At 43.2% G+C, this 12,488-nt stretch overlaps 1 protein-coding gene across 1 annotated transcript; it reads left to right on the top strand.

Moving 5' to 3' along the window:
* The first annotated feature begins 54 nt into the window (after nucleotides 1-54).
* On the top strand, nucleotides 55-11,816 carry ARL1 (ARF like GTPase 1). The gene is made up of 6 exons (XM_008256964.4): nucleotides 55-282; nucleotides 1,861-1,998; nucleotides 4,586-4,667; nucleotides 7,029-7,140; nucleotides 8,011-8,189; nucleotides 9,080-11,816. The coding sequence occupies exons 1-6, from the start codon at nucleotides 279-281 to the stop codon at nucleotides 9,108-9,110; spliced, it is 546 nt and encodes a 181-aa protein (XP_008255186.1). The 5' UTR covers nucleotides 55-278; the 3' UTR covers nucleotides 9,111-11,816.
* Nucleotides 11,817-12,488: the final 672 nt, after the last annotated feature.

Genomic DNA, 12,488 nt, shown 5'->3' with positions numbered 1-12,488 from the left:
ATCCACACTCAGCGCGCCGAGGCCTTGCGTCGAAAGCGACGACGCGGACGCTCAGGCCATCGTGGCCGGCGCGCAGTCGCGGTGGCCCCGTTGCGCCCGCCCCCTCCAGGAGTCCGACGTGGAAGTTCCTGGCGCCGCAGGCTTGCGTGGAAAACGCCTGAGAGCGGCAAACCGAGGCCCAGGCGAGCGGAGGCGGCGCCGCCGAGGCTGGACTAGAAGTCGCTGCTGAAGCTGGGGCCTGTCTCGAACGACCGGCGAGTACAGACAGGCGGTTCATCATGGGTGAGGAGTCGGAGACAAGGGTTGGCGCGCGCTCGAAGGGGCTGCGGTTGAGGGCTGGGGTCGGGAAGAGGAGAGGGGTCGGCCTGGGAAGCCGAGTAGCCAGCTTCTCAGGGGGCGGGGCGCTGAGTGCTTAAAACCCTCCGTGGGCTTTCACCTGTGGGGGTGGAGCTGGCTTTCACGTTCTCCTCCGGCCCCGCTCCCTGCCCGCTTCGCGGGGTCAGCGGGGACCGCAGGGTCCGCAGAGCCGGGCCCGAGTCCTTCTCCCGGACCACGAACTTTCCCCTGGTGTCCAGCTCGCCTTGCTGGGCAGAGTCGGTCTTGCGAAGCCTGGCAGCGTGTCCGTCGTAGGTCGGTTGAGGTTTCTTGGCTAAAAGGCGAGCTGTGACCCCGGAGTGGCAGGTTGATTTTTATTTTTTAGTCTCTTAGAGCAATGGAACTGCGTCAGTTGGAAAAATCGGAGGGCAGGTGTAGCCTCCTGGGCATTTGTCCGCTTGTCCGCTGTAGCTTTTCAAGTCGATGACAGAGTTAAGATGGAGACAGTGGGAGGGGTGTTACTCGGCAGTGAACGAAATGTCACTCTGAATTCTTGGCCGCCCATTGTCACAAGCATCGGGTAACGCTCCCCTCTCACATGAAGGTGCCCGTTACCACGCTTCAAAATGAAGATGCTTGTTTAAAATCCCTCCTCTGTTTCCTGCGGGGTGGGGGGATGTACTTCCGGCCCCCCAGCATCACAAGCGGTGGCCGGCCTTCAGTGACCCTTGCAGCTTTGCGCTTCTGCCTCTCTCCTGCCTCGAAGGGGAGGGAGGACTTTGCTAAGCACGCCTACTCTGGCGAACTTTCCCAAGCGCTCGCTGTGTTCATTTCTCCAGACTCCTTGAACTGTGCCATCTTTTAGTCCAGGAACGAAGTGTGGCATCACTTCCGTTGTCAGCTGTTACGGTATATTGTTCACCTAACTTTTATTTATTTTTTTTTTCCTTTTCCATTGGCGTTCGCTAGGAAAAGGACTGTGGCCCAAGTGCTTTCTGGAAGTACTTTATGATGTGTTAGATTACTTAAAAGGAGTTTTCTGTTAAGGTAGTTTTTGTCGTTATTGGCTTCCGTGTGTCAGCTCCTTTTGCTGATTATATTGGTTGCAGTTATACCGATTGCTTCGCAGAGAGCTGAGAGTGATTGGAGGTCCTTAGGTGGTCTTGCTGCTGTAAAACAGTAGTAATTGGTTTCCACGTGGGAGGACCTAATTGTCCCACTGGTATTGACCGGCCCTTTGGTTTTTAGGGGTGGTGAGGAGATGATACTAAGGCGTCCCATGAAGACAGCAGTCTTGTTTCTCTTATTTATTGCATGTGCTGTGCTTGTCTGATGCAGTATTTAAGACATACTGATTACATACACACTAATTACTTGTTTGATGTTGAACGATGTACTTCATTGGGAGCAAAAATAAACACCTGTGCATCCAGGAAACTGTAACACTGTTTGGCATGGTCTGTAGCTTTCAAAGGGCAAAATGAAATGTTTTGTGGACAGAGTGCATAAAATGGTATTGAACACAGTTTTGCTTTTATTTTTTAGGTGGCTTTTTCTCAAGTATTTTTTCCAGTCTTTTTGGAACCCGGGAAATGAGGATTTTAATTTTGGGACTAGATGGAGCAGGAAAAACCACAATTTTGTATAGATTACAGGTTGGAGAAGTCGTTACCACTATTCCTAGTAAGTGTTACTATCATAAACTAATTGCAGGGATGTTCTGGTTTCTATCTAATATAACTATTTGGAGTAAATAACATTCATAAGTTGCTAAGGTTTATAAGCTTCTAGTGTGCATATAGTATTGGTAACAATTTTATTCATAAACCAAGAAGTAATTTGATGTAATTATAGGATCCCTGTCCTGATGTGCTATTGGGTTTTAATGTTTAAAGCTGTTGCAAAGTTGGCATGGGATGAGAAATTTTGGAACAGTTGGTTAAATGGGTGCTTAGGCACCTTCGTCCCGTATCAGAGTGCCTGGGATCAAGACCTGCCTCTGCTTCTGATCCAGCTTCCTGCTTATGGGTACTCTGGAAGGCAGTAGATGATAGCTTAAGTACTTGGGTACCTGACACATGGGAGACCTGGATGGAGTTCCTGGCTCTGGGCTTTGGTCGGGATCATCCCTGGGTGTTGTGGGTATTTGGAGAGTAAGCCAGTGGATGGAAGATATCACTTTCTCTCTGCCTCAAACAACAAGAACAAAAAAACACTGCCCCTTGGGACAGCGGAAAAAGAGTTCACCTAAGTCACTAAATCTTATTGAGAGCTAGTGATTTTTTTTTTTTTTTAGATTCATGGAAAATGCACATTATCTTTTAGTTCCGTTTATCCATGAACGTTAAAAATATTTATATATTTGAAGAGAGCAAGAGTGAGAGAACACTAGGCCATATGCTGGTTCCTTCTCCAGCTTTGGTCCCCAGGAGCTGCATCTGGGTTTCCCATGTGGGTGAAGGGTCCCAAACAGTTGGGCCATTTTCTACTGCTTTTCCCAAGCCAGTAGCAGGGAGCTGGATAGTAAGTGGAGCAGCCAAGCCGTGAATAGATACCCATATGGGATGCTGGTGTCACAGGTGGCAGCCTTACCTCCTACGTCACAGTGTCAGCCTCACTTTTTTGTTTGTTGACCAGAATTTATTGAGAGAAGATTAATATATTAAGCTAAATGTAAGAGTTTATTTAGTGTGCTCCAGGTTATTTAAATTACACCTCTAAAGTCACTATATAACTTAGGGTATTTTTATATTACTATTTAAATTTACAGATTAATAAAAATCTAGCATTTATGAAATAACTTTTGAACCTTGCGGCATTGTTATTTCTTTGTGTTACCTTAAATACAATTTTAAAAAGAATTTATTTATTTGAAAGCCAGAGTTACACAGAGAGAAAAAGAGAGGCAGAGAGAGAGAGAGAAGTCTTCTATCTGCTGGTTCACTCTCCAGTTGGCCACAATTGCTGGAGCTGTGCCAATCTGAAGCCAGGAGCTTCTTCCGGGTCTCCTATGTGGTTGCAGGGGTCCAAGGACTTGGACCATCTTCTACTGCTTTCCCAGGCCATAGCAGAGAGCTGGATCGGAAGTAGAGCAGCTGGGACTCAAACTGGTGCCCCTATGGGCTGCTGGCACTGTAGGCGGCACCTTTACCTGCTACGCCACAGCGCCGGCCCCACACCTTAAATACATTTTATTTCTGTTGGCTTTTGCCTCTCAAAATCGTTCCCTTCTGTGCTATGGCCCCTGCAGTGCTCAGTACAGCAACTGTGGATTGCATTTCAGCGAGGGCTGCTTTACTCCACACTCTTGTCCTTTGCCTTTAAATGATGTTCTTAACCGTAGAGCACATGGTGATTGCATTCCTGCCTAAATCTAGGGAGACATTCTGAACTTGCTTTTTTTATTTACTTATTTATTATTTATTTCTTTTTTGTTTCTCAGGTTTACTATAGTATTTGTTTAGTTGTAATAGATATACTTGCCAAATACTCATAAGCATCATTTACAAATGCACACTTTAAAATATAAAAATAAAACAAATTATCTAGTTATAAATGTAAGTGATATTTTATTTTGAATTTTTTTTTCTGAGTTTGTAGAATGTTAGTGATCTTCTAAGCTTTTTCAGCATTCTTTCACCCTCAGTTAGGTTCTTCCCAATGAAAATGTTGGTGTCCTGTCAGAGCTGTGTGGCACCAGAGCGCCACATTAGAAAGATTGTAGAGAAAAGGATGGGGCACCTCCCCTCTGTCTGTCTAGCTGTGACCTCATTACAAGTGAGCCCTAGAGGATGTTTGCAGGGAGTCCAAGATTGACAGGCTGGGAGCCCAGATGCCTTAACGCTGTTGATGTGACCTTACTGAAGTTTAGAACCTGATTGTTCTTGATTTTGATCTGTTTATTTGCTAGCTACCAACATTGGCAGTTTTTATTATACATCTGCATTTATACTCCCTAAATATAACTCTGAATACTTTGGTATGCCAGTGCTGAGAGAATTGTAATATAACAGGATTTCATTGAGTTAAGAATTACATATTTGCAGAAGTATCGAATTCACAATAACTGAAGTTGGAGCTGATCTTGCTGATTGACATGTGTGTGCACGTGCCTTTCTCTATAGTACAGCCTATCAGCTTGTCTTAAATAATATCCCAACTAATAATGTGATATAATAGTTCCCATTAATTGTTGAAACTCAGTTAGGCTGGATACTTGGAAGGTAGAAAGCACTACTCTCACATACTACTGATTTTATTTCTCTTCCAGCCATCGGATTTAATGTAGAGACAGTGACGTACAAAAACCTTAAATTCCAAGTCTGGGATTTAGGAGGACAGACAAGTATCAGGTATGGTATAAAGACTAGGTTATTTTGTGGTATTTAACATTTGTTGGTTTCCTTAAGATTTGATAGCAGTAAACCAAAATATATCTTCTATTGTAATTTAAGTGGGAGTCATCTGGTTTAAAAGTGAGCCAATATTTGAAACCACCTGTTGCCTCAGAGCATCTGTTAGATTTTAATTTTAAGGAAGCCAGTTGTTCAGATACCACTTAAATGAAGATCTTTTCAATAAAATTTCAAGACTTACTTTAGTAGTGTTTAACTAGAAGGGACTCTCCATTTGGGTCTTGTCTTCCCTTTCCTTTGTGAAACAGACTGTTAAAATACACAAAAGTACCTAGCAGGCCCACTGTCACTGGCTAATGGAAACAGTGGTATCTTCTGCCATTCACATGTCCTGTGCAGGGTTTTGTGCTTGACATGCCATTGTGAATCCTTGGTGACTTTCAGGAGTAGCTCCTGTGGTACTATCTTCAAAGATTAGTAATGCGTTTCCAAACATCCTGTATACTTCTATCTCATTTTGTTTTCTCTCCCTTTTTTTTTTTTTTTTAATTTATTTTTATTTGTTTGAAAGGCAGAGTTAGAGAGAGGGAGGGGGGGAGGAAGAGATCTTCCATCTGCTGGTTCACTCCCTTAATGGCCTCAATGGCCAGGGCTGGACTAGGCCAAAGCTAGGAGCTTCTTGGTCTGCACCTTGGTTTCTTCTGCACCATGGGTGCAGGGGCCCAAGCACTTTGGGCCATCATCTGCTGCTTTCCTGTGCACTAGCAGGGAACTGGATTGGAAATGGAACAGCTGGGTCTTGAACTGGCGCCTTTATGGGATGCTAGTGTTGCAAATGGCTGCTTAACTTGCTTTGTCACAGCAACAACCCCTTAACTCATTTCTTTTTTCTTTTTTTAAAGATTTCATTTATTTATTTGAGAGGTAGAGTTACAGACAGTGAGAGGGAGATAGAGAGAGAAAGGCCTTCCATCCACTGGGTCACTCCCCAAATGGCCACAATGGCCAGAGCTGCGCTGATCCGAAGCCAGGAGCTTCTTCCTGGTCTCCCATGCAGGTGCCGGGGTCCAAGTATTTGGGCCATCTTCCACTGCTTTCCCAGGCCACAGCAGAGAGCTGGATTGGAAGAGGAGCAGCCGGGACTAGAACTGGCGCCCTTATGGGATGCCGATGCCGCAGGTGGAGGATTCACCTACTGTGCCACGGCGCCAGCCCCATCCTTAACTCATTTCTTAAATCACTTTAGAGTTTATTTCTAATTGTAGCCATTTCTACTTCTTGGTATCATCAGTACTTAATTTAAATGATGATTGTATAAAATCATTAAAGTTTTAAAAAGCCTATGCTTCTTAAGAGATTCTTGAAGATTTATTACTATGTACAACTTTTCTGTAAGCACATTCAGCGATTTTAGAGATAATATTCTCTAGTCTATAAAGTGTGCATTCACTTTTTTTTTTTTTTTTAAGATTTATTTATTTTATTTGGAAGTCAGAGTTACACAAAGAGAAGAGGAGAGGCAGAGAGAGAGGTCTTCCATTCACTGGTTCACTCTCTAATTGGCCGTAATGGCCTGAGCTGTGCTGATCCGGAGCCAGGAGCTTCTTTGTGGTCTCCCATGTGGGTGCAGGGGCCCAAGGACTTGGGCCATCTGCTGCTGCTTTCCCAGGCCATAGCAGAGAGCTGGATTGGAAGTGGAGCAGCTGGGACTTGAACTGGTGCCCATATGGGATGCTGGCACTGCAGGCGCCGGATTTACCGGCTACGCCACAGCACCAGGCCTAGAACTCATTTTGAAATGCCTTGGTCACATGACATATTTGTTGCCATTCTTTTCACATTATTGCATATGAAGGAAATGATATTTATTAGTTTATTTTAAAATTTACTTACTTATTTGAAAGGTGGAGTTACAGAAGCAGAGGCAGAGAGAGAGAGGGGTCTTCCATCTACTGATTCACTCCCCAAATGGCTGTATCAGCCGGAGCTGGGCCTATCTGAAGCCAGGAGCCAGGAGCTTCTTCCAGGTCTTTCACAAGGCTGCAGGGGCCCAAGAACTTGGCCATCTTCTGCTTTCCTAGGCCATTGCAGAGAGCTGGATCAGAAGTAGAGCAGCCAGGACTTGAATTGGTGCCCATATGGGATGCCGGCACTGCAGATGGCGGTTTTACCTGCTACGCGGGCCCCAGGAGATGATATTTAAATCCATCAAAAATAGTGAACCATGGTGGGTCAGGATTGGCCTGAAACTCCATCCCTCCCCCTCATCATTGTCCTGATTCGTAGCTTGTGAATCGGTGTGTCCATTTCTTCTTTTGATTAATAGTAATGTATTCTCCCATTTTGAATTTTCTCTAGGCCATACTGGAGATGTTACTATTCAAACACAGATGCAGTCATTTATGTAGTGGACAGTTGTGACCGAGACCGAATTGGAATTTCCAAATCAGAATTAGTTGCTATGTTGGAGGTAAGGAAATTGGTAAAATGTGGGGAAATTGTTTATATTTGCTGTTTCCAGTGTATATTATCAGATGTAGAAATGATTAAGAGGAGCAAAGGGTTCCTCCCCTACCATGCCTTCAGTATCGTTTTCTTTCACGCAGACTTTTTTTTATTTTCCAGTAATACAGTTGTAGAAAGGGTTGGAGAACTAACAAAAAAAGAAAAAACACACCTTGCAAGTTCATAAAATCTAGATTCCTTGATTCCCAGAACATTCAAAGCTCTCTTAAGCTAAAGCAACTGTTCTGAATTACTCTTACGATATAAAAATATCTTTATATCTCTGTCTCTCTCTCTCACACTAACTCTACCTGTCAAATTTGAAAAAAAAAGAAAAAAACCCAAGCAAAGAAATAGTAAGTGATACAAAGAACAAAGCAGGGGAAAAAAAAGGGATTAGGAAGAAAACTGAGACTCCTCTTTATAGAAGAGACATGTGAGAAGAAACACGTTACGAACAGAGGAAGCATTGAAAGCAGAAGGATCAGCGAGCACAGAAGGCCAGAAGCCAAGTGTGTTGAGTTCAGTGTATTCAAAAACAAAAGGAGGTCAGTGTGGGTGCCGGGTTCTGTCCTGGCTGCTCCTCTTCCAGTCCAGCTCTCTGCTGTGGCCAGGGAGTGCAGTGGAGGATGGCTCAGGTGCCTGGGCCCTGCACCCCATGGGAGACCAGGAGAAGCACCTGGCTCCTGGCTTCAACTTGGCGTAGCTCTGGCCATGGCGGCCATTTGAAGGGTGAACCAATGGAAGGAAGACCTTTCTCTCTGTCTCCCTCACTGTGTAACTCTGTCAAAAAAAAAAAAAACCAAAAAACTACCTATTTTCAATTGTTTTTTAGGAAGAAGAGCTGAGAAAAGCCATTTTAGTGGTGTTTGCAAATAAGCAGGACATGGAGCAGGCCATGACTCCCTCAGAGATGGCAAATTCACTTGGGTTACCTGCCTTAAAGGATCGAAAGTGGCAGATATTCAAAACGTCAGCAACCAAAGGCACTGGCCTGGATGAGGCCATGGAATGGCGAGTATCAGGTTTCTAGATGATGTCTGTGCATTAGTGTGTGCTTGTAGCTGTGTGCATGTGTGCTTTTTCTTGAGGATGAAGTTTAGATAACTTTATAGCTTATCTCCTAAGTTTCTTCTTTATCCACTGGTCTCCATGTGCCTTTGTCTTTATTTTAGCCACACTGCCTGATTTCAGTTACTTAAATAAGCCAACTCTGCCATTTTTTAGCCTTTTTTTTGCCTCTCCATACCCTCCAGTTTTCTTGTCAAGTAGGAATTAGGTTAAAGCTCTCTTCTTTAGATCCTTTCCTGATGTTTCTTCTTCTCCCTTGCCACGATAAAAGGTAGATAGATGTTCTTGTCAGAGATCAGCAGCATAGTCAGAACTTAAAAGCCTCTTACAGTAGTCAGCTTTTCATAAAGGGAAAGGATTTATTTTAGATTAGGGTTTTAGAAGTCAAAGTCCAGGACTGGGCATCCCTCTTGATTTGGCCACTGTTGAAACCATTCTTGCTGGCAGAGTGCTAAGGTGGCACAGAGTTATTACATGGCAAGAGGGAGTGTGTGTGTGTCTGTGTGGACTTACAAAGCCACTAGGGGACTCCACCCTAACAATCCAGTCCAGACACCATAATTGGATTAAGTTTTTGCCCTTCTAGTACCATTAACATGACTGTGGAACCAAGCCTTTACACAGGGGCTTTTGGGGGACACTCAGCATCCAAACTAGCATGTAAACCATAGCAGTCCTCAGGGAAATTGAGACCATAATCTGATTCTTATCATCTGTTCTAGCTTTCGTCATGTTAACTGCTTTAGAATCCACCTCTAGTATAAAATTTACATTATAAATAATTATGCTTTATAACAAGGTTAATTGTGTGAAACTTCATTTTCTTTTCACAGGTTAGTTGAAACATTAAAAAGCAGACAGTAATTCATTCACAGCAGGTCCTCTGAAATGAAGGCTACGTCACCTATCTCTGGAAACAGTCAAGTGTGCCTCACACTACTAAGTGTTTTAACTGTATGATTGTTGGCACACCCTGAACTGACTGCGATGTTTGTAATAAACGTAAATAATAAGTATTTGGTTGGAAGGGTAACTTGATTGAATCACTTGGAGTTCTGTATAATGTAAAATATTCTTTCCTTGCTTTCATGTGTTAAGATATATATTCTGTTTGTATGGAATTCTTATTCAGATAGAGTCCTATTAAATACACTCTTGTTGGGGGAAAAATCCTCCTATTTTTGAATTAGTGGTTGCAGCTTGTTTGTGTAAACACTAACAAATAAACTCAGATTTTTTCCCCCTTAAAATGAATTAAGTCTACCCAAAAATGATAAGATTAAGTAGGTGTGGGACATAGGCTGTATTATAGTCTTCATTTGCTTAACTGACGACTTGAAGCTGTTTTGTTTAAAAGCTTTTGATTATGGGCATGAATATTATTTTGGTGGTGGACTTATCTGTAATTGTCATTTTATAGTACTTTATAGTTAGAAAAGTTCACCCACATTGACCTTGTGGATTTGTACAGGAACACTGGGAAGCAGGTGGGATGGGTTGCATTGTCTTCAGTGTGGATATGTGGACCCAGGGTTCTGATAGATTGGCTTGTTAAAGGCCACCTGCTAGTAAGTTGAGAATAGGGCTTTAAGTAAGACTTTTAGGTCGGAAACTTGGGTCGTAAGTTATAGTACGTAGTCCTAAAAATGTCAACATTGACAAAACAACCTAACTCTTAAATAAAATTATGCTAAAGTAGTCACAGTATATTCTAAACAATGTCTACATTACTTGTCCATACTAGCAGAAGTGATGCATATTAAAGCATAAAATTCATATTAAAGGAAATGTTTTTAAAAAATCTATTTAAGCAGCATTTTAAAAGATGCCTTTACTGTGTTTCATTCCTTTTACCTGTGATTGGACATGTAAATTTGGTTAAAAGTCAAAATCTTACTGGTTCTATAGGAGAAAATTACACATTCTTGTTTTTCAAGATTGCTTTCGGGGCTGGCATTGTGGTGCAGCTGGTTAAGCCTCTGCCTCCAATGCCAGCATCCCATGTGGGCACTGGTTCGAGTCTTACCTGTTCCACCTTTGATCCAGTTCCCTGCTGATATGCCTGGGAAAGCAGTGGAACCTGCCACCCACAGGGGAGACCTGGGTAAATTTTCTTTGCTAATGGCTTCCGCCTGACCCAGCCCTGGCCATCTGGGGATAAACCAGCAGATGGAAGCTCTTTCACTCTCTGTTTCTCCCTCAGACTGTAATTTTGCCTTTCAAATTGGGCCTTCTGCTAGGCTATGAGTTTAAAAAACAATTTATGTATTAAGGAACTTTCCAAACTACCAAGTCCACTCCATTGCAGGATCAGCTACAGTGTGACAAGAGTAAATATAGTCCTGAGGAATTACTGAAGGGGGGGTAAGTTTTTTTTTTTTTTCTTTCTTTTTCATTCTGGACAACCAGCATTTCAAAAATTAATGCTGGTAAAGAGAATAATTGCATTGTGCCCCGCAAATCTCAGGAACACTAGTAGTTCATTTCCTGGCTCTCACTGTCCTTGTGGATGGGGCATTCTCTCTGCTCAAATGAAAGCAGCTTTCTCTTTTCATCTGTGGGATTCCAAGAAAACTCCTTGCCCAATCCCCAATTTGGTCTTTTTTTTTTTTTTTTTTTTTTTGAAAGTTGCTTCCTGTGGGCACTAGAATTTTCAGTACAACTACTACTCTTGATTTCAGACTTTCTCATTATGTCATCAGTGTCCGGAATAGTATAGTGGCTGGCACATTAGGAGCATTTAAGGGTGTGTTCACAACTGACAGGATGTGTATTTGTCAGCTAGAAAGATAGTACCGCTACAATATATACTTGCATTCCTTCTGGTCAGTGGCACAGGCTAGAACAGGCTAGATCATGAAAACAAGCTCACTTATGAGCAACAAAGTAGCACTCCCTAGCAAGTCAGGAGCACTGAAAAATCACAAGTATAGGGAAGTAAGGACTTGGCAGGCAGGCAGATGCACTCCCTGAAGGCACATGGCTTTTGCTCTCTTGAATTGTAAGGGCATGCAGCTGTCCCAGAGGTCAGGACTTGGATGATCCTGATCCTTCTGGTTTGTCACAAAGTATTGGATGGGATAGCATGTACATTTATTTAATGGAGTTTAAATTATAAGGTCTTTGTCTAGCAGAAAACAGCTGCATAGGTAGGTTACCAGGATTTGAATGCTGATATTTAACAAAAGCAAGGCAAAAAGGAAATCTGAATACTGTTTTGTGAGAAGACTGAAAATGAGAAAGGCACCAAACTTGGTATTAGAACATGAATTCTGGGTTTAAATGCTCACCACTTCAGCTTTTCTGTAAAACAAGACCTGGAGAAATGATACCAAAGGTTTTGTTGAGTGAGCTCTAACATTTTATAACTCTGGTTGGTAGCTGTACTGTGTCATGTGATTATGCTATAAAGGGGAAGTGGCAGAATTGTTATCTGAATACCTGAGATGCACTTTAACCATGGAAATGTAAACTGTGAGGGCAGGGGCCATCTTATTTACTGTTAGTGTCCCTGGCATCTAACGTGGTGTACCTGGCACAAAGTAAATCAATAAATATGAATTAAAAACAGATGTGCTCAATATCCTTGATGTATTCTTTCTGATCTTTAGTACTTTTAAACTTTTTATGAGAGCAATACATACACTCACTTTAAGCCACTTAAAATCAGCCCTCTGTGGGCAATGTTGTTGTGGCACAGTGGAAAGAGCTACCACTTGCGACACCAGCATCCCATACAGGCGTCAGTTTGTGTCCCTGGCTGCTGCACTTCAGATCCAGCTCCTTGCCAATGTGCCTGGGGAAGCAGTGGAAGATGGCCCAATTGTTTGAGCCCTTGCTGCCCTGTGAGAGACCCAGATGTCCTGTGTGCCTGGCACATGGCATGGGTTCTCCCTTCTCTTCCCAATAGATGTGGCACTAAAGAATATTGCTTCCACAAGTGCAGCATGGACCAAAAGATGCCATGCAGTTGAACACCAAAAAGTGACTTACTGCAATTTTAGTTGTAAATAATATTACTCCCCAATTGGCTGCAATGGCCAGAGCTGTGCTGATCTGAAGCCAGGAGCCAGGAGCTTCTTCCGGTCTCCCACATGGGTGCAGGGGCCCAAGGACTTGGGCCATCTTCTACTGCTTTCCCAGGCCATAGCAGAGGGCTGGATTGGAAGTGGAGCAGACAGTCTCGAACTGGTGCCCATGTGGGATGCCGGCACTTCAGGCCAGGGCATTAACCTGCTGCGC

This window comes from Oryctolagus cuniculus, chromosome 11, assembly GCF_964237555.1.
Source record: "Oryctolagus cuniculus chromosome 11, mOryCun1.1, whole genome shotgun sequence".
Classification (NCBI taxonomy): domain Eukaryota; kingdom Metazoa; phylum Chordata; class Mammalia; order Lagomorpha; family Leporidae; genus Oryctolagus; species Oryctolagus cuniculus.
This window is presented reverse-complemented; position numbering and strand designations above follow the sequence as displayed.